At 35.8% G+C, this 22,990-nt stretch overlaps 1 protein-coding gene across 3 annotated transcripts in view; it reads left to right on the top strand.

The window, feature by feature from the left end:
* Positions 1–22,990, top strand: part of GOLGB1 (golgin B1) — a 126,964-nt gene that overhangs the window by 61,617 nt on the left and 42,357 nt on the right. For all 3 annotated transcript variants that reach the window (XM_059162798.1, XM_059162799.1, XM_059162800.1), the window contains 4 exons: positions 399–801; positions 2,019–2,128; positions 17,915–18,023; positions 20,860–20,933. In XM_059162798.1, coding sequence (XP_059018781.1) covers positions 399–801; positions 2,019–2,128; positions 17,915–18,023; positions 20,860–20,933 — 696 coding nt within the window. The remainder of the gene's footprint in view (positions 1–398; positions 802–2,018; positions 2,129–17,914; positions 18,024–20,859; positions 20,934–22,990) is intronic.

Raw genomic sequence — 22,990 nt, 5'->3', positions numbered from 1 at the left:
ACGATTTTTGAATTATAATTAGCTGGTTAAATATGACTGTCCAACTGAACTCTGAGTCCATGAGGGCAGGAACTGCATTCATTCACTCTTTATTGAGCAACAGGTACTCAGTATGACATATACTATGCTAGATGCTGGAGAACAATGATGATAAAACAAAGTCCCTTCCCTTATTGAACTTATTTTGTAATGGGAGAGATAGGAAGTAAGAGATAATGGCACAAATAAGTATGTGTGAATATAAATTGTTAAAAGTGTGAAGAAGTGAAAACAGGGTCTTACGCAATTGTAGGTTTGGTCGTGGGTGTCTTGCCCCAGGCTTCACGCAGAAGAGGCACTTCACTATGCTTATGAAAGAATGAATTTATGGCTCATGAGGATTTGCCTTTTTTTCTTAGATTCTCTCTCAGCAATTACAGCAGATGGAAGCTGAGCATAATACTTTAAGGAGCACTGTGGAAACAGAAAGACAAGAGTCCAAGATTCTGATGGAAAAGATGCAACTTGAGGTGGCAGAGAGAAAATTAGCCTTCCATAACCTCCAGGAAGAAATGCATCATCTTCTGGAACAGCTTGAGCAAGCAGGCCAAGCTCAGGCTGAACTACAGTCTCGGTACAGTGCTTTGGAACAGAAGCACAAAGCAGAAATGGAAGAGAAGATCTCTCACATTTTGAGTCTTCAAAAGACTGAGCAAGAACTACACTCTGCTTGTGATGCTCTAAAGGAGGAAAATTCAAAGCTTGTCCAAGATAAGAGTGAACAGGCAGTTCATTCAGCCCAGACCATTCAACAACTGGAAGGTCAGTATTTGATTGCCTTTCAAGTCCTCTTGTTTAGCACCTGAGTGGCTCCTATTTACAAATTTCTGGGATCTGTTAATGACATGATTTGCTCATGTCAATTGAATAAGTAGAAGAAATAAGAATTCATCTTTTTTGAACTCATTGTCATTTGTCCTTTTTCTGGCTGAAGGTATAATCTGGCTTAATATTATAATCATTATGGTCATTATAATGTCTCCTAGATTAGAAAGAATGCTATGTGAAAAGTGACCTCCATCTGAAGGGGTCAGTGACTGAAATGAGTAGGATTTGAATTGATTTTTGGAAAACTCAGGATAGATCTAGGTACATAGGTCAGGAGACTGAATTGAATGGAGTCATCCTTACTTCTAAAGATGGATCTAAATACCTATAAGTGATAAACTCTTTTTAAGGAAAACTTTTATCCTTTAAGAAGTAATACAGGTGTACCTGGGTGGCTCAGTTGGTTAAGCATCTGACTCTTGGTTTCAACTCAGGCTCTGATCTCATGGGTTGTGGGATTGAGTCCCACACTGGGCTCCACGCTCAGTATGGCATTGTGGCATCTGCTTGGGATTTTCTCTCTCTTCTCCCTCTGTGCCTCCCCCACCAGAGTGCACATGCTTTCTGTCTTGGTCTCTCTCTCTCTCTCAAATACATAAATAAATTTTAAAAAATAAAGTAATACATGCCTCTAATTTAATTTAATTCTGATAGAATGTTTAAAGGAAAGATTTCAGAAAGGGTTAAGTTGAAGATCTCTATTGAGGAACTAAACATTAACCAGAAAGCCTTGGGGGATATTATGTGGAAACAGTGTATTATATGAGCACATTGTCCTCTTATCTGGACTATGTACATGTTTAGAGTTGTGCTATATTATCTTAGTGGGATTCATAATGCTTCATTGAAGAGTGAAGAAAATAAAATTTAAAAATACTAAAGGCATTTTCAAGGGGGAAAGGAAAAATGACTTTGTGAAAAATTCTAAGACCATTTATTTGACCTTTTAAGGAAGAGGTTTACTGAGATGGCCTTTGGTCCTTCAGAGCATTTAAACCGTTAAAAACTGTTGTTAAAAACATGTTGTCATTGGTATCATAGTTTTAATTAAGAGTGAATAGCATGTGGTGGTATCTCTATAAGGTAATAGCTTACCAAGTTTCAGACTTGCAGCAGAGATCATTTCTATTTATTTACTTTCTTTTCCTTAGATCAACTCCAGCAAAAATCCAAAGAAATTAGTCAATTTCTAAGCAGACCAACATTGCAAAAACATGAAACAGCATCTCAGACTTCTTTCCCAGATACTGAGGATACACAGGTAATTAAATGTATACTTTTAATAATGAGTATGGTCTGTTAATATCTGCTGTATCATACTTGGGTGCTTTAATGAGAATATATTCCAGAAAGTAATATAGGCTTGCTTTACTCCAGAAAATGTTATGTCTTTTATGCCTGATAAGATGCTTTTTTGGAGTTGATTCCATTTGAAAGCAGTCTTGAAAAACATTAATTTGTGTCTCAACAATGATTAATGAAAAAAAAAATAGATAACAAGCACCATGATCTCAGGAGCCTTTCTGATTCTAAGGTATTAAAATTCTGTATTGAAAACAAATCATTGTTTTTGATCTTGTAATCAGTTTTCTCAGCTGAGAAGTCAGTTTTGTTTTTGGTAGACCGAGATTTGATCCACTTTAATGCACATAATTCAGTCTAACCAAACTTTAAAGTCTATTATAGAAATCATAATCCTCCCATTAATTAATTAAAAGTAAAAGCTTTAATTGCCAGTTAGCTGTTGTTTGGCCAGTATATTCTCTTTTCCTTCTCTAAAAATCTCCATGGGAAGCTAGATTATAATCACCAGAAGGCTGCTTATTCAGCATGATTATCAGAACAAAGAGATTTGTTTGATGATCTTAATTGGCTAGTGTCAAGCTAGGATAGCTGGATTTATTCATGTCCCTTATAAGATGGACAAAACTGACATACATTATGACCTGCAGAGTTCCATGGTCCCTGGGCAGTACTGTGCATTGATAAAAATTTTTTGCTCCCTGGTTTCTAGCATCTAGACTTTCCAATCTCTTCTATTCTCAAAATCACAACTTTTTCCTCCAATGTTTAAGAACAGTTTTCAGTAATTGCAAAAAAGGTTGAAAGAATTTGATACTGAACATCTGTATACCCACTATCTAGATATTCTGTCAACATTTTACTATATTTGCTTTATTAAATATCCATCCATTTATCCATCCATCAATTCATCTTACTTTTTTGTGTTTCACAACAAGTTGTAGACATGAGTACCTTTTTCAGCATGCATATATCATTGACTAAATTTTAATATTTATTAATAGTTCTTTTTCTTTGAAGTAAATTTTATAAAACATGAAATGTACAAATATTAAGTATACCTTTCACTGAGTTTTGTCAAATGCATAGACCTGTGTTATCCAAATCCCCGTCAAGATATATCACTATCGCCCTACAAAGTATCCTCATACGCTTTCACAGCCAATCACATCCTAACCTTCTAGAGCTGACCAATGTTCTGTTTTTTAACCATGGGTTAATTTTGCCTTTTTACAACATCATATAAATGTAATCACACAATATAAATGCTCTTTTTTGTGTAAAGCTTCTTACACTCAGCATGTTTTGAGTTTCATCCAAATTGTTGCATTTATCATAATGTACTGTTTTATATTGCTGAGAAGTACTCCGTTTTGTGAATATTCTGCATTTTCCTTTGCATGATTGTGCTGTAATTTCTTGTTGATGAATACCTGGGCTTTTTCATGTTTTGGCCATTATGTTTTAAGTTTTTTTTTTTAATTTTTTATTTTTTATAAATATATATTTTTATCCCCAGGGGTACAGGTCTGTGAATCACCAGGTTTACACACTTCACCCATTATGAATTAAGCTGCTATAAGCATTCTTTTATACAAGTATTTGTGTGGACATGTTTTCAGTAAATACTAGTTGAAGAATTGCTGGCCCAGAGAGTATGTATTTAGTTTTATAAGAAACTGGAAGATCATTTCCCAAAGTTGTATTATTTTATATTCCCACCTAAGATACCTCAGAATTCTAGTTGTTCGACATCTTCTCCAAGATTTGATATTGTTAGTTTAAAAAACTTTAGCCATTCTAATGGGTACATGGTGGTATCTCATAGTTTTAATTTTCATTTCTCTGATGACAAATGGTGTTGAACATTTTTTCTTGAGTTTCTTAGCCATTTGTATGTCTTCTTTTGATGAAGTGTCTTTTCAAGTCATTCCTCTGCATAAAAAATCAAGTTCTTTGTCTTTTAAGGATCAAATAGTAGGGATTCTTTATATATCCTAAATGCCAGTTTGTTTTCAGATCTGTTTGGTGACTGTTTTCTTCCACACTATAGCTTGCCTCCTACTCACATTCTTCATGATGTCTTTTAATTAGCAGACATTTTATAATTTTGATGAAGTCTATTATTTATCAGTTTTTTATGGATGTCATTTTTCTGTGTCCTAACTATGAAACCTTTGCTTAATGCCATGTCATGAAGAATTTTCTCTTGTGTCCTTCCACAGCTTTATGGTTTTTAATTTTCCCACTTAAGTCTCAACCTAACATAAATTTTTGTGTGTAGTGTAAGGTAAGGATCAAAGTTTATTTGGATTGTTGACAGTTTTTGGCGATCATAAATAAAGCCTCTGTGAATATTCTTTTACAAATATTTGTTTGGACCTATGCTCTCTTTGCTCTCAGTAAATATCTGCTAGTGCAATGCTTGGATCATACAGGTTTTTGGGAGGTTTTAAGATCCTGCCAGACTGTTTGCAAAGTGGTTGTACCATTTTCCATTCCCACCACTAGTGTATGAGAGTTACAGGGATAAGCCTCACTTGGTAATGACATATTATCCTTCTATTTTGTTGAATTACATTTGTTAAAATTTTGTTTTAAAGTTTTGCATCTGTGTGCATAAGGAATGTTTATCTGTTGTAGTTTTTTGTAATTTCTTTATCTGGTTTTGCCGTATGAGTAATGCTAGTCTTTAGAATGAATTGGGAAGTATTCTTTCTCTTCAGTTTTTTGGGGAATATTTTGTGTAGACTGGGTACTATTTTCTCCTTAAATGCTTTGTGGAAATTCACCAATGAAACCATTTAGTCCTAGAGTTATCTTTGTGGGTGCATTTTTCTTTACTAATTCCATTTGTAGCTATATGGTTATTCAGGTTATCTGGTTTTTTGTTTGTTTGTTTTGTTTTGTTTTTTTACTAAGCTTGGTGTTTTATATCTTTTAGGGAATTTGTCCATTTATCTAAAGTGTCATATTTATAGGAATAAAGCTGTCCACAATAATCCCTTATTATCCCTTTTAATATCTGTAGAACTATGCTGATGTCAGCTCTTTTATTCCTGATATTTGTAATTTGTGTTTTTTTCTTACACAGGTTAGACTGCCCAAAGGTTTACTGACTTTACTGATCTCAGAAAACCAGCTTTGGTTTCATTGATTCTCTGTTGTTTTCTGTTTTCTATTTTATTGATATCTACTTTAATCTTTATTGTTTCCTTTCTTTTTTTTTTTTTTTTTTTTACTTTGGATTTGATTTCCCCTTTTCTTAGCTTCTTCTTCTTCTTCTTTTTTTTTTTTTTTTTTTTCCCTTAGCTTCTTAAGGTTGAGGCTGAGCCCCCTGGTTTGAGAACTTTCGTATTTCTGACATAGGTGTTTTGTACTATAAATTTCTCCCTATGATCTTCTTTGGCATATCCCACAAATTCTGTTGTGTTTACATTTTCACTTAGTTCAGAATACTGATTTCCTATTTGATTTTTTCTTTGCCTTGGGTTATTTAGTTTCCAGATATTTGAGGGTGATGTGCCCAGAACTCTTTCTATTACTAATTTTTATTTTAATTCTTTTGTGGTCAGAACATACTTCACATGACTTGAACCTTTTAGAATTGATTGAGACTTTTATGGCCCAGAATGTTGTCTTTTTTGGCAATTGTTCTTTGTGTACTTGAAAATAATGAATACTTTGCTGTTACGGGCTGGAGGGTTCTATAAATGTCAATCATGTAAGGTTGGTTGATATGTTATTCAAATATACTACATCTTATTTTTCTGCTCGTTCTCTCAATATTAAAATATCAGTAGTTGTGGACTTATCTATTTCTCCTGTTCTGTCAGGTTTTACATCATATAATTTCAAGCTGTTACCTTGGCTTAAACATTTAGGAATTTTAGGTCTTAATTAACTGACCCGTTTATCATTATGAAATGACCCTCTTTATATCCCTGATGACATTTGTGACACTCTTTGCTTTGAAATGTCCTTTTGTTTGATATTAATATAGCTACTGAACTTTTTTTTTTTTCCCCAAGATTTTCTTTATTTGAGAGTGAGAGAGCGAGAGCACAGGCAGGGCAAGGGGCAAAGGGAGAAGCTGACTGATCTAACCTGGCACCTGACTTTTCTTTTTACTGGTGTCAACGATACATCTTTTTTTCATTCTGTTATTTTTAATCTGTTTGTGTTTTTGTATTAAAATGCATTGCTTGTATGCAGCACAGAATTTTATTCTGCTTTTTACCAAGTCTGTCAGTTTCTGCCCTGTAAGTTGCAGTGTTCAGACCATTTACATGAGCGTTATTGATTTAATTTTAAAAAGTCTCTCACTTTCTTTTTGTTTTCTTTCTTACCAACTGTTTTATCTTTTTTTAAAAAAATAGGGTGAGTGTTTGTTATAATTTTTTTTCTCTTCTTGCAGGTTATTAGCTAAATTCTTTGTTTTGTTATTCTAGTGGTCACATTATGGATTGTAGTCTGTATCATAGTTTACCTTCAAATAATATTATGCTGCTTCATGTATAGAATAAGAACGTTATACTCACATCCTTGCATTTCTTCACTTCTGGTATTTATGTTACTATTGTTTACTCACATATATATTATAAACAAAAAATACAAAAGTATAACATGTACAAATAAATGGTTACTTAAGTGGTTATTTATTCGATTATTTTTTAAAGACAGTAAAATATTTAACTGTCAATACAGTCACCATTTCTGGTACTTTTTATTCTTTAGGGTAGATCAGGGATTGGCAGTCTATTTCTGCAAAAGGTTGAATAGAAAATATTTGGGCTTTTGGGGCCAATATAGTCTTTTTTGAGCTATTCAACTCTGCCGTTATAGAGCAAGAACAAACATAAAGGTAAACAAATTGTTGTGACTGCCTTCCAATAAAACTTTACTTCTAAAAACATGTAGAAGGCCTCAAAAATGCTGAACCCTGGTAAAGTTTCATATTTCCATCTGATATTGTTTTCTTTTTGCCTGAAGGATGTCCTTTAACTTGCATATGTGTTCGTGCCTGTGTGTACATGTGCATGATGGTGCAGGTCTGCTGGTGATGAGTTCTTAAAGCTCTTATATGTCTCAAGACATCTTTATCTCTCCATTGTTGAAGATATTTTTGCTGACTACAGAGATCTACATTGACCGTTTTTTGTTTGTTTGTTTTTTCCAGTGCTTCAAGCCTGCTACCCTACTGTCTTTTTTCTTGCATTTTGCTTTTTTTTTTTTTTTTTTAATAAACATGTATTTTAATCCCCAGGGGTACAGGTCTGTGAATCAGCACTCACCAAAGCACATACCCTCCCCAATGTCCATAACTCCACCCCCCTTCTCCCAACCCACCTCCCCCCAGCAACCCTGAGTTTGTTTTGTAAGATTAAGAGTCACTTATGGTTTGTCTCCCTCCCAATCCCATCTTGTTTCATTTATTCTTCTCGTACCCACTTAAGCCCCCATGTTGCATCACCACTTCCTCATATCAGGGAGATCATATGATAGTTGTCTTTCTCCGCTTGACTTATTTCGCTAAGCATGATACGCTCTAGTTCCATCCATGTTGTCGCAAATGGCAAGATTTCATTTCTTTTGATGGCTGCATAGTATTCCATTGTGTATATATACCACATCTTCTTGATCCATTCATCTGTTGATGGACATCTAGGTTCTTTCCATAGTTTGGCTATTGTGGACATTGCTGCTATAAACATTCGGGTGCACGTGCCCCTTTGGATCACTACGTTTGTATCTTTAGGGTAATTACCCAATAGTGCAATTGCTCGGTCATAGGGCAGTTCTATTTTCAAAATTTGAGGAAACTCCATGCTGTTTTCCAGAGTGGCTGCACCAGCTTGCATTCCCACCAACAGTGTAGGAGGGTTCCCTTTTCTCCGCATCCTCGCCAGCATCTGTCATTTCCTGACTTGTTGATTTTAGCCATTCTGACTGGTGTGAGGTGATATCTCACTGTGGTTTTGATTTGTATTTCCCTGATGCCGAGTGATATGGAGCACGTTTTCATGTGTCTGTTGGCCATCTGGATGTCTTCTTTGCAGAAATGTCTGTTCATGTCCTCTGCCCATTTCTTGATTGGATTATTTGTTCTTTGGGTGTTGAGTTTGCTAAGTTCTTTATAGATTCTGGACACTAGTCCTTTATCTGATAGGTTGTTTGCAAATATCTTCTCCCATTCTGTCAGTTGTCTTTTGATTTTGTTAACTGTTTCCTTTGCTGTGCAAAAGCTTTTGATCTTGATGAAATCCCAATAGTTCATTTTTGTCCTTGCTTCCCTTGTCTTTGGCAATGTTCCTAGGAAGATGTTGCTGCGGTTGAGGTCGAAGAGGTTGCTGCCTGTGTTCTTCTCAAGGATTTTGATGGATTCCTTTCGCATATTGAGGTCCTTCATCCATTTTGAGTCTATTTTTGTGTGTGGTGTAAGGAAATGGTCCAATTTCATTTTTCTGCATGTGGCTGTCCAATTTTCCCAGCACCATTTATTGAAGAGGCTGTCTTTTTTCCAATGGACATTCTTTCCTGCTTTGTCGAAGATTAGTTGACCATAGAGTTGAGAGTCTATTTCTGGGCTCTCTATTCTGTTCCATTGATCTATGGGTCTGTTTTTGTGCCAGTACCATGCTGTCTTGATGATGACAGCTTTGTAATAGAGCTTGAAGTCCGGAATTGTGATGCCACCAATTTTGGCTTTGTTTTTCAAAATCCCTTTGGCTATTCGAGGTCTTTTCTGGTTCCATATAAATTTTAGAATTATTTGTTCCATTTCTTTGAAAAAGATGGATGGTACTTTGATAGGAATTGCATTAAATGTGTAGATTGCTTTAGGTAGCATAGACATTTTCACAATATTTATTCTTCCAATCCAGGAACATGGAACATTTTTCCATTTCTTTGTGTCTTCCTCAATTTCTTTATGAGTACTTTATAGTTTTCTGAGTATAGATTCTGTGCCTCTTTGGTTAGGTTTATTCCTAGGTATCTTATGGTTTGGGGTGCAATTGTAAATGGGATTGACTCCTTAATTTCTCTTTCTTCTGTCTTGTTGTTGGTGTAGAGAAATGCAACTGATTCCTGTGCATTGATTTTATATCCTGACACTTTACTGAATTCCTGTACAAGTTCTAGCAGTTTTGGAGTGGAGTCTTTTGGGTTTTCCACATATAGTATCATATCATCTGTGAAGATTGATAGTTTGACTTCCTCTTTGCAGATTTGGATGCCTTTAATTTCCTTTTGTTGTCTGATTGCTGAGGCTAGGACTCCTAGTACTATGTTGAATAGCAGTGGTGATAATGGACATCCCTGCCGTGTTCCTGACCTTAGCGGAAAAGCTTTCAGTTTTTCTGCATTGAGAACGATATTCACAGTGGGTTTTTCATAGATGGCTTTGATGATATTGAGGTGTGTGCCCTCTATCTCTACACTTTGAAGAGTTTTGATCAGGAAGGGATGCTGTACTTTGTCAAATATTTTTCAGCATCTATAGAGTATCATATGGTTCTTGTTCTTTCTTTTATTGATGTGTTGTATCACATTGACTGATTTGCGGATGTTGAACCAACCTTGCAGCCCTGGAATAAATCCCACTTGGTCGTGGTGAATAATCCTTTTAATGTACTGTTGAATCCTATTGGCTAGTATTTTGGTGAGAATTTTCGCATCTGTGTTCATCAAGGATATTGGTCTATAGCTCTCTTTTTTGATGGGATCCTAGTCTGGTTTTGGGATCAAGGTGATGCTGGCCTCATAAAATGAGTTTGGAAGTTTTCCTTCCATTGCTATTTTTTGGAACAGTTTCAGGAGTATAGGAATTAGTTCTTCTTTAAATGTTTGGTAGAATTCCCCCGGGAAGCCGTCTGGCCCTGGGCTTTTGTTTGTTTGGAGATTTTTAATGACTGTTTCAATCTCCTTACTGGTTATGGGTCTGTTCAGGCTTTCTACTTCTTCCTGGTTCACTTGTGGTAGTTTATATGTTTCTAGGAATGCATCCATTTCTCCAGATTGTCAAATTTGTTGGCGTAGAGTTGCTCATAGTATATTCTTATAATAGTTTGTATTTCTTTGGTGTTAGTTGTGATCTCTCCTCTTTCATTCATGATTTTATTTATTTGGGTCCTTTCTCTTTTCTTTTTGATAAGTCTGGCCAGGGGTTTATCAATTTTATTAATTCTTTCAAAGAACCAGATCCTAGTTTCGTTGATTTGCTCTATTGTTTTTTTGTTTTCTATTTCATTGATTTCTGCTCTGATCTTTATGATTTCTCTTCTCCTACTGGGCTTAGGGTTTCCTTCTTATTCTTTCTCCAGCTCCTTTAGGTGTAGGGTTAGGTTGTATACCTGAGACCTTTCTTGTTTCTTGAGGAAGGCTTGTACCACTATATATTTCCCTCTCAGGACTGCCTTTGTTGTATCCCACAGATTTTGAACCGTTGTATTTTCATTATCATTTGTTTCTATGATCTTTTTCAATTCTTCTTTAATTTCCCGGTTGATCCATTCATTCTTTAGAAGGATGCTGTTTAGTCTCCATGTATTTGGGTTCTTTCCAAACTTCCTCTTGTGGTTGAGTTCTAGCTTCAGAGCATTGTGGTCTGAAAATATGCAGGGAATGATCCCAATCTTCTGATACCGGTTGAGTCCTGATTTAGGACCGAGGATGTGATCTATTCTGGAGAACGTTCCATGTGCACTAGAGAGCAATGTGATTCTGTTGCTTTGGGATGAAATGTTCTGAATATATCTGAGATGTACATCTATTCCCGTGTGTCGTTTAAGGCCTTTATTTCCTTGCTGATCTTTTGCTTGGATGATCTGTCCATTTCAGTGAGGGGAGTGTTAAAGTCCCCTACTAGTATTGTATTATTGTTGATGTGTTTCTTTGATTTTGTATTAATTGGTTTATATAGTTGGCTGCTCCCACATTGGGGGCATAGATATTTAAAATTGTTAGATCTTCTTGTTGGACAGACCCTTTGAGTATGATATAGTGTCCTTCCTCATCTCTTATTATAGTCTTTGGCTTAAAATATAATTGATCTGATATAAGGATTGCCACTCCTGCTTTCTTCTGATGTCCATTAGCATGGTAAATTCTTTTCCACCCCCTCACTTTAAATCTGGAGGTGTCTTCGGGTTTAAAATGAGTTTCTTGTAGGCAACATATAGATGGGTTTTGTGTTTTTATCCATTCTGATACCCTGTGTCTTTTGATTGGGGCATTTAGCCCATTTAACATTCAGGGTAACTATTGAGAGATATGAATTTAGTGCTATTGTATTGCCTTTAAGGTGACTGTTAATGTATATTGTCTCAGTTCCGTTCTGATCTACCACTTGTAGGCTCTCTCTTTGCCTAGAGGATCCCTTTCAATATTTCCTGTAGAGCTGGTTTGGTGTTTGCAAATTCTTTCAGTTTTTGTTTGTCCTGGAAGCTTTTTATCTCTCCTTCTATTTTCAATGATAGCCTAGCTGGATATAGTATTTTTGGCTGCATGTTTTTCTCGTTTAGTGCTCAGAAAATATTATGCCAGCTCTTTCTGGCCTGCCAGGTCTCTGTGGATAAGTCAGCTGCCAATCTAATATTTTTACCATTGTATGTTACAGACTTCTTTTCCCGGGCTGCTTGCAGGATTTTCTCTTTGTCACTGAAACTTGTAAATTTTACTATTAGGTGACGGGGTGTGGGCCTATTCTTATTGATTTTGAGGGGCGTTCTCTGAACCTCCTGAATTTTGATGCTCATTCCCTTTGCCATATTGGGGAAATTCTCCCCAATAATTCTCTCCAGTATACCTTCTGCTCCCCTCTCTCTTTCTTCTTCTTCTGGAATCCCAATTATTCTAATGTTGTTTCGTCTTATGGTGTCACTTATCTCTCGAATTCTCCTCTGGTCGTCCAGTAGCTGTTTGTCCCTCTTTTGCTCAGCTTCTTTATTCTCTGTCATTTGGTCTTCTATATCACTAATTCTTTCTTCTGCCTCATTTATCCTAGCAGTGAGAGCCTCCATTTTTGATTGCACCTCATTAATAGCTTTTTTGATTTCAACTTGGTTAGATTTTAGTTCTTTTATTTCTCCAGAAAGGGCTTTTATATATCCTGAGAGGGTTTCTCTAATATCCTCCATGCCTTTTTCGAGCCCGGCTACAACCTTGAGAATTGTCATTCTGAACTCTAGATCTGACATATTACCAATGTCTGTATTGATTAGGTCCCTAGCCTTCGGTACTGCCTCTTGTTCTTTTTTTTGTGGTGAATTTTTCTGCCTTGTCATTTTGTCCAGATTAGAATATATGAAGGAGCAAGTAAAATACTAAAAGGGTGGCAACAACCCCAGGACAGTATGCTTTAACCAAATCAGAAGAGATCCCAAATCGTGAGGGGGAGAAAGGGGATAAAAAGAGGTTCAAAAAGAAAGAAAGAAAAAAAGAAAAATAAGAAAAGAAAAGAATTTTAAAAAAGAAAACGAATAAAGAAAAATACAAAAAGCAAAAAATATATATATTAGATAAACTAGTTAAAAAACGTTAAAGAAGAAAAGGGGAAAAGTTAAAAAAAAATTTTAGCAGAAGAAGAGAAAAAAAATGAAAAAGAAAAAAATTAAATTAACTGCAAGACTAAAAAAAATCACAGGGAAAAAAAAAAAGAAAATCACAGAGAGAAAGCCATGAATTCTGTGCTTTGCTTTCTCTTCCTCTGGAATTCTGCTGCTCTCCTTGGTATTGAAACCGCACTCCTTGGTAGGTGAACTTGGTTTTGGCTGGATTTCTTGTTGATCTTCTGGGGGATGTGCCTGGTGTAGTGATTCTCAAGTGTCTTTGCCCCAGGCGGAATTGCTCCGCCCTTACCCGGGGCCGGGCTGAGTAATCCACTCGGGTTTGCTTTCAGGAGCTTTTGTTCCCTGAGCGCTTTCCCTAGAGTTCCAGAGGACGGGAATACAAATGGCGGCCTCTTGGTCTCCGGCCTGGAGGAGCCGAGAGCCCGGGGCCCCACTCCTCAGTGCACCCTTAGAGAACAGCGCCCAGTAACTTCCTTCTGCCTGACCTCCGGCTGCGCTCCGAGTTCAGCGAGCCTGCAGCCGGCTCAAGGTAACCCTGAGCTGTGATCTTACTGTCGGCTCTGTCTCTGTAGCTGGCTTTTCCGTTCCAATATCCGCGATCTCTGCGACACTCAGACACCCCGATCCTTCAGTGACCCTGCGGGACCTGAGGCCATGCTGACCCCTTTGGGCTTCGCCCCGGTTTAGCCTCTGCAGCAATGTCCCTAAGCGGAACAGACTTTTAAAAGTCCTGATTTTGTGCTCCGTTGCTCCACCGCTTGCCGGGAGCCGGCCCCTCCCCCCTGGGTCTATCTTCTTGTCGCTTTGGATTCACTTCGCCGCCGGTCCTACCTTTCAGAAAGTGGTTGTTTTTCTGTTTACAGAATTGCTGTTCTTCTTCTCTTCGATCTGCCGATGGATTTTCAGGTGTTTGCAATCTTTAGATAAGCTATATAGCTGATCTCCTGCTAGCTGATGTAGTCTCAGCCTGCTACTTCTCTGCCATCTTGACTCCTCCCCTGCATTTTGCTTTTGACAAGAAATCTGCTATCATTCTTGTCTTCTTCTTTTTTTTTCCCTGGCTTTTAGGATTTTTATAACTGGTTTAGGCTTTACCTTAGTGTAGTTTTCTTCGTATTTTTTGTGCTTGGAGTTCATGGAGCCTTTTAAATCTTTGTGTTCATAGTTTTTATCAGTTCGGAAAATTTTCTGCCATAAACCAGTCAAATAAGTTCTTCTGATTCTCTCCCCTCCTTTGGGGGGATTTCATTCAGTCATATATTAGATTATTTGAAGTTTTTCCAGAACCCACTGATGCTGTTTTAATGGTTTTGGATTCTTTTTTTCTTTCATTTTAGTTCCTATTTCATGTCTTCAGGTTCACTTATCTTTTCTCCCTTAATGTCCAATTTGTTATTAATCCCATCTCATGTTTTATTTAACTGAAACATTGAGATTTTCTTCTCTAGAAGTGTTCTTGGGCTTTAAAAATATATATTCTGTGGTTTTATTTGATCTTTTAGCATATACAGAATGCAGTTAAAACTATTTAAATTAATTTATTAATTTATTTATTTTAAGTAGGCTCCATGCTGGGCATGTCAGGCTTGAAGTTGCAACCCTCACATCAAGACCAGAGCTGACCAAGAGTCAGATGCTTAACGAACTGAGCCACCCAGTTATATTTCATTGAAATATAGTTGACACACAGTGTTAACATTAGTTTTAAGTGTACAACCTGGTGATTCAACAATTCTTTACATTTTGCCAAGCTCACCATACATGCTATTATAATACCTTACTATATTCCCCAAGCTGCTGCTTTCGTCCATGTAACTTACTCATTCCATAACTGGAAGCCAGTACCTCCCACTCCCCTTCACCCATTTTGCCCATTCCTGGTTACCATCCCCCCCCTGGTTACCATCTTTTTTTTCACCGTATTTATGGGTCTCTTTCTGCTTTTTATTTTTTTATTTTGTGTTTTAGATTCCACATAAAAGTTTAATCATACAATATTTATCTTTCCTTGTCTGTAAAGTCCTTATCTTTTAATTCTAACATCTGTGTCAGTCCTGGGTCAGTTTCAGTTGGTTATTCCCTTCATTGTTGCTTATATTTTGCTCTGTGCATACCTAATGCTCTTCGATTGGTTGCCATACGCTGTGGTACTGTGTATATTTGTATTCACATAAATATTAATGGGATGCTGTTAAGTTACTTGAAAAAAATTTGATCATTTTGGGTCTTGCTTCTTTGATTTATTAGGCAGGTCTCTATCAGTACTCAGTCAGTCATTCCTTGATAAGGCACCTCACTGAGTGTGCTACTTGATACCTTGCAAAGTCTGTTTTCCACATTTGGCTGTGGGAATAAGCACTCCTCCAGGTCCTGTGCAAGCACCAAGTGTTGTTTTCTAATCTCTTCAGACGGTTTTGTATAGTTCTGATAGCCTTGTATGATTTCCTCACATCCATGTCCTGCTCTGTACCCTACCAGATACTTGTTGGGGATCGTCTGCAGACCTCCAGGGTTTTGTCTGTATGCAGCTCTCTCCTGTATGGTGCCGTTTTCTGAACTTCACATACCTTGATTTCCCTCCTCAACTCAAGGATTCAGCTAGGCTCTGCCTAGGTTCTCACTTCTTGGGTCACAGCCTGGAAATTGGCCTAATGCATTAAGCTTGGTCAGGTGTAGGCTCACCTCATTCTTTCCCACCTCTTAGGGATCACTCTCCTTAGTTGCCTGATCCCTAGTATTTTGAAAATTATTGTTTCATTATTTTTTCTTTTTTGTGTGTGGTGGTTTCAGGTGGGAGGATAAATCTGTTCCATTTTATTCTCTGTTTGGCAGAAACTAAAGTCTTCTATTGGATTTTTATATCTTTTTACAAAAATGTTAAGTGGTTGTTCTAGGAAGTATGATATACATTTTTAACTATTCTGTCTTCTTAGAGTAATTACTTGACAATTTCACCTAAAATGTAGAGACCTTGTCATCATAAATCATTTTCCTGTTCTTTATGCTGTAGGTCCTGTATATGTTACATTAATGAAAGAAGTCCCATAACACAATTTTAACATTTATATTTTAAACAGTCATGTGTATTTGAAAGAACTTAAGAGGAAAATGTTGACCTTTATATTTGCCAATATGTTTACTATTTGTGATGCACTTTCCTATCTGATAATCACATTTCTATCTGATAATATTTTCCTTTGGCCTCTAAAATGCCCTGTGGTATCTTTGTAATGAAAGTCTATTGGTGAAAAAATTCTTCGTTTTCTCTTATCTAAAAATGTCTTTATTTTGGTTTTATTCCTGAATGATATTTTATACTAGATATATAATTCTGGATGGACAGAATTCAGGACTTTAAAGATTCTGTGTTACTCTTTCCTGGCCTGCATTTTTCTCCCAGCAGTTGGTCCAATTATTCAAATTATTGTTCCCCTCCCTATAAAGTATTTTTTTTTCTTGCGTGATTTTAAGGCTTTTCTCCTTATCTTTGTCTGTGACATACTTAGTTGGGGTTTTCTTTGTAATTTTCTCACCAAGCTTTTGTTGGATTTCTTATATATATAAACTTATATGGGGGAAAATTTTTGCCATTATTTCTTCAAGTAATATTTTTCTCTCCATTATGTCCTTGCTCTCCTATGGTACTCCAATTACAAGTATATTGAACCTTTTATTTTTTTTCACAAGTTGCTGAGGCTCTGTTCACTTTCTTTTTTCTTTCATACTTAAGATTGGATAATTTCTGTTGATCTGTCTTAAAGTTCACTAAGACTTTCTTCTTTCATTAGATTCTACTATTAAGCCTACTGACTGAGTATTTCATTTCAGATGTTCTGTTTTTTAGTTCTAGAATTTCTGGGTAGCTCATTCTTTTGTAGTTTGTACTACTAAGATTTCCTATCTTTTCATTCATTATGACTATATTTTCCTTTATGTCCTGAGCATACTTATAATAGCTTCTTTAAAATTCTTTTTTTCTATTTCTAAAATCTGCATCATTTTGTGTTTGGTGTTTGTTGATTATGTTTTTTCTTGAAAATAGGTGATATTTCCTTGTTTCTTGGTGTGACGAGTGATTTTGTATCATAACCTGAATATTGTGAATGTTTTGTTCATAAGATTCTCTTCTTTCTAAAACTCTGAAGAGTCCTGATTACTTTTTGGAAGCCAGTAATTGGATTCAAACCACAAACTCTGGCCTGTCATGGGTAGCATTCAAAACTCAATTATTTTTGCCTTAACGCTTCTGTTTTGAGTCAGCCCTGCAAATGTATAGTTCATTCTTCAGCCAGAGATTGGGCTAAGTTTACACATAGAATTTAGGGCTCCCTCTGCTAGAGTTTTTTCTCCTTGCTTTAATTTTGCTTCTCATAGTCTGGCAGCTGTGGTTCTCCCAAAGTCTGTCTCCTCATTTTCCAAGTTCTCATTCTGTGGCTTTTCTATCAGTGTTTTACTTGCTCTGTGTACTGCAGACTGAGAACCTTCAGGATAAAAGTCATAATTCCTTAAACTCATCTCTTGTCATTTCTTTAACCATCAAATGAAGATTTAGGACAGAATGAGCTATAAAGACCCTCAAGGCTCAAAAATTCTACACTTTTATGAAGAATTGCATAGAATAATCCTCTTGGAGAAGAAAACATACAAAATGACCTACAACTAAGGATGTGTTGTAGGAAAACCAAACTAATATGTATGCATAAATGAAGCACAAGATAATTTTTATTATTCTTGGAAAAAACAAAAATGGTTACAGCTCTTCTTCCTTTCTTAAAGTTTACATGTTAACTTTTGTTCATGTTCTTTTTTGGGAGTCTCTCTTCATGTTTAGTCTCCTATACTAGAGTGACCTTATTATTAAATGCCATTAATTAAACTTTATAATATTACTTAATGGACCTGAAAATCTTTTTTCTTATGCAACAGACTTGAGATTTCTTTGTAATCCAGGGTCCATTTTAAAATTTGAAAGCCACTGAACTAGAAGTGTGTATGAAAGATTTTCTGTCTTCTGATAAAAAGCATTACTTTAAAGATGCAGAAAAGTAGATGCAATTTTTAATATATTTTCATGGTAGAGAACTTAGAGAAGACAAAAATGCCAGAGACTCTCTCGGCATTACTGTGAAGCTTTTCACTGAGAATCATTAATTTGTTGTCTTTCTATAATTTAGGCAGTCACTGAGGAGAAGATTGGCTTTTTGCCGAAGCAAGTGGTAGAACTAGAGAATGAAGAGAGAGCTTTTAGTTCTATAGAAGTGGAAGAGCTGAAAGCTGAGAATGGTATGTATAAATGAAAACAATAATTCTGTGTTTTTAACCCACATGAGCCTCTACTTTTATCACATATATAACATGTAGATTTTCTGATTCTATGACAATAAAGATTTTAGCACAGCTGGTAGTTATTGAAGATAGGATTAATAGACAATAAACAATTAAAGCACCATACCAGTATTTATGTAAGTGTAGCATTTTGCATTATGGGCTATAAATGCTGTAGGATATCTGTATTATATTTATTTTGGAGTAGTCAAGGAGTCTTTTCAAGAGCATGGCTTCAATAGGACCTTAATAAGATGACAGATTTTTAAATAGGCAAATGAAAAAAGAAAGGACATTCCTAGTAATAAATTTTGGGGATGAGGTAACAGAGATCGGTATAAATAAAAGTCCAAAAGTAGAAAACATTTTGGGTTTTGCTCATGCTCTATACCGCTTAGAACCCTATGCTTTTAGCCAGGCTAATTCTCACTCATTTTTCAGGCCTTAACTAGGATATTATCTTTTTCAAGAATTTGACCCTGATCCCTGTCAGTTGGGTTAAATTTTTGTACCTCTATAACATCTTGCATTTCTTTAACATTGTATTAAAATCATCTGTTAATGTTTATATTTTATTCTGTAAGCTCTTCAGAGATAAAGTACAAGCCTTTCAAGTGTAAGAACCCTTTTTCTTTTTCATCTCTGCTTTACTTTTTACCAAGAACTAGTATAGTTCCTGGCAAATAGTGGCTGCCAAATAAAGTTTTGTTGGATTGAAGTAAAGTTAGCATTTTATTCTGGTAGACTGTGTGTGAATAGTTGGTAAAAATACTTCCTTCCATTTATCATTTACCTTACAAGAACCTCAGTGCATTTAGTAACATGTAGTTAATAGTGCATTAATAATCTATTTTATTCTTGATAAACTGGACTATTGTGCTTTATCTTCTATGAGTGAAAATGAATTTGTACCATTTCTTAAACTCTAAAGACAGTATTTCACCTTAACTATCTTTCAGTTCTATTTAACTCTAAATACTATGGATTATATATTTTTATTAGACCATTCCCACCATTGCTGATAAATAAACACCACCACAAATTCTGCTCATTATTCAACAGCACTTAAAGTATTTCTTTGAGACCTTATCCATGATGTTTACTTTGCAATTTTGCAGACAATGCCTGTCAGTCATGTAGCTCATTGTAGTTTGCTTTTTCCTGCAGGGATCAATGGCGTTAAGATTTTTCATACTAGTTTTTGTGTTTGGTCTCAGGTTACTTTTGCTTTATGTGTCATATTCTATTCAACTCACCTTTTGTACTTCTATTTCTATGGAAACTTCCATTTCTATGACTGTACCTCTTCAAATAATCTTGTGAGCTGTCTGAACACATTATATACTGTCTTGAATTCATTTGTTTCATGAATTATCATTCATTCATTTAGCAGATTTCCATGGTATCTATTATATGCACAGTAATCTGCCACGGACACTGCCCTGAACATAATAGAGGGGAAGATAGGCCATAAGCAGGTATATTAATAAGAACATTTCAGAGAGTGATAAGTATTAGGATAAAAATCAAATAGATAGGTCAGGTATGCCTGGGGGAAGAGGAAAGAAGATTTAGAGTGGTCAAGGTAGGCCTCTCTGTTAACTTGAAACCTGTGATTAAAAGGGAATAGCCATGCGAACAGGCTAAGCAAAGAGCATTCCAAGCAGAGGAAAAAAAGGGCAGATACCATGGGGTCTGAATAAACTTGATGTGTTTGCAGACAGAAATAAGACCAGTATTTTGGGAGCAGAGTGAACAAAAAAGGGGCAGTGCAGAAGAGGTTGTAGAATAGGTGGGGTCAACTCCTGAGAGCCCATGTAAGTCATGTAAAGACAACTAGATGTAGTATACAAAATGTGCTTTTTTCCCTTTAATATATCTGTCTTAGCTTCTCTGAAAGAGTATAAACTTCTTGGGGGCATATTATCAGTAAGTTTTCTATCCTCCAAGGTACTACGTCCCCTTTATGTGTGAGTATGTGTGTGCATGTGCATGAAAATAGAACATGGGGTAGAACTTGGAAGACCGGATTATGAGCCTAGCTCTTTGTGAACTAGCTGTAGGTCATGTCATTCTTTGTTTCCTTAGATGGTCACTAAGGAGATTGGATAGCTCTTTTCTAGTGCTAAAATTTGCTGTCTTTATGAATATATGTGAAAGAACATTGAAGACATTTAATGACTATATTAATGTAAAATGTGTATATATATATTTTTTAAGATTTATTTAGTTTAGAGAGAGGGAAAGAGTGTGTGTGAGCAGGGGGGAGGGAAAAAGAAGATGGAGAGAGATCCTTAAGCAGACTCCCCACTTAGCGCAGAGCCCAGTGCAGGGCTCAATCCTAGAACCCTGACATCATGATCTGAGCTGAAATCGAGACTTGGCTGGTTAACCAACTGAGCCACCCACACACCACTAATGTAAGATGCATATTATGAAAAGAGTAGGATTATGGATAAACCAAGGCAAATTTATTCCCCTACAAGGCCCAAATTATGCCACAGAAATAGTTGCTACTTACATGCTCTGGCATCCTTCTCCTTTAAAGCCCTTCACTATTTATATATCTCACTCAGACTAATTAACCATTCTATCTTATTTTCACTATTCTGTCTTATATCTCATCTTCTCTTGCCACTTCTTTGCCACATAAATCTTTTATCTTCATAAAATATTTTATTTCTTTCCTCTTGATTATTTCATGTATCTCAAATAACCTCACACACAATCATGCCTCTGTTTTCTCAAACACTCTACATAAATCATCTAAGGATATTTATTTTGTGACTTTCAGAAAAACTATCTTCTCAGATTACTCTCTTGGAGGCTCAGAATAGAAGTGGAAAGGCAGATAGAGAAGTCAGTGAGGTAAGTGATATGTTCTTAAAATAACCAGAATGTGAACTAGATCAAGAGGAGTTAGCTTCAAATGTAAGCATTTCTGCAGTTTTCTAATGTTGACCAAGCATTACAATACCTAGAAAGTGCGATCTATTTTAAAAAGTCATAATGGTTATTATTTCCCATTTAGTCTCATTTATTTGTGAATATTTGGATTTTTAAAATATGTCCTGAAGCAAAGTACAAGCGCAGTAGCCATTTATTTGGAATTTTCTAATCCATTTCTCAAACTGGGTTATTATTTATCTCAAATTCTTTCCCATCTCAGAAAAGTTTCTCAGTGAGATTAGATAAAATCTCTAGTTCCCCTCCACTAAATTGGCATAGGTTCATTTCGGGTTATATTAAAAAGGGAATTTTTGGAGATTGGTGCTTTTTTAATAACCTGAAAATTACTATAGGAAATATGTGGCTCTTTAATATTCTGTTGATTTAAGATTATTGTTAGCTGTATTGTGTTTAATTAGCTTTATTCTTCCAATCAAGAAGTCCATAATAGAGTCATAAATGGCCTTGAGGAATAATGTAACTTTTTAACAGAAGTATCTGCAAAATAAATAAATAAATAAATAAATAGCATCTGCTTAATTATTAGAGTTCTTCAGAGAGACAAAATAGGGAGTATGTATATATGTAGAGAAAGATTTATTTTAAGGGAATTGGTTCATATAGTTGTGGAAGCTGGCAAATCCAAAATCTATAGGGTAGGTGAGCCAATAGGCTGGAGACCTAGGGAAGATTGATAGTTTCCTGTCTGAAGGCAGTCTGATGACAGAATTCCCTCTGGAAGTGCTCTGTCTTTTTGTTGTTGTTGTTAAAGCCTTCAGCTGATTGGATGAGGTCTAATTGTATTATGGAGGAGTAATCTACTCAAACTCCACTGATTTAAATATTAATCTCACCTAAAAAAAAAATCTTCACAGAAGCATCAGGAATAATGTTTGACCAAGTATTTAGTATGCCCTAGCCAACTTGACAGTAAAATTAACCACTACACTTATATTCAGTATCTTTTGATGGGGCTACTTGGGAAAAGGAAACTAAATTTTGAAAGTTGTAGCATTATATGGATACTGGCAGAGGAAAATGAATCTTGTTTGTGCAAGCAGGTGCTTAATTTTTTAAGATGCTTAGCAGTAGTATCTAGTGAAAGCAAGATAACTTAGATAAAAAAAAGAGGAACAGATAAGAAAGATGGTAATCTCTTAAGAAAAAGAAAATACCAGAAGGGAGAACAAATAAACAGAGAACAATGAAAAAGAAAGGGGGGGAAACACACACACAGAAATTGTGTTTGTGCCTAGGATGATCCTTTGGGGTAAGAGAAAGTGAGTAGAAAATGTTCATAGAATGTGTAAGCTCAGCTGAAAGGGGACTAGTATTAGCAGAAAAAGTAATGGCAGTAGCTGGGAAAAGCTACTTTTGGTTTTGGGAAAGTTCTTTGGTTCTCTGTTCTCTCATTGTGGATAACATTGATTTTTTTTTTTTCACTTGAGCCAAAAAGTTGATTGAATTTTATAGATATCCTAGGGAGCAGCAGAGGGTGTGACCAAGGGAAGGAGTAGAGTGAGTGAAGTGGCATGACAAAAAGAGGAAATAAGGATACTTAAGGTGAGAGAGAGAACAAAAAAGGAATCATATTGAAGTCTTCTGGCAGCAGGAGTGATACCTTGACTGTATCAGGTCTTTAATGTATATAGGGATGGATAAAATTGGAATGTGACTTGAAGAAATTATAAAGGAATTTTTCTATGTGTTTAAATAGTGTGTTTAGTTTTAGTCTTCAGAAATTTGAGTATGGATAATGCAGAGAGCAAAGAATTTTAAATGATTAAGAATAATGATCATGAAAAATGATAATCTTTCTTAAATAACTTTAAAAATGAATGTTTTTTGTTCAGTGGCTGAGAATGCTATCAACATAGTAGCAAATACTTCTTGAATATTTTCTGTGTGCCAGCTTTTGCTAATAGATGGCGGAGCTAAGATATGAATTCAGACAGTTGGGCTGCAGAAAATGTACT

Source organism: Mustela lutreola, chromosome 2 (genome assembly GCF_030435805.1).
Source record: "Mustela lutreola isolate mMusLut2 chromosome 2, mMusLut2.pri, whole genome shotgun sequence".
Lineage (NCBI taxonomy): Eukaryota > Metazoa > Chordata > Mammalia > Carnivora > Mustelidae > Mustela > Mustela lutreola.
The sequence above is the reverse complement of the archived record's forward strand: the minus strand, read 5'-3'. Positions and strand labels throughout refer to the sequence as shown.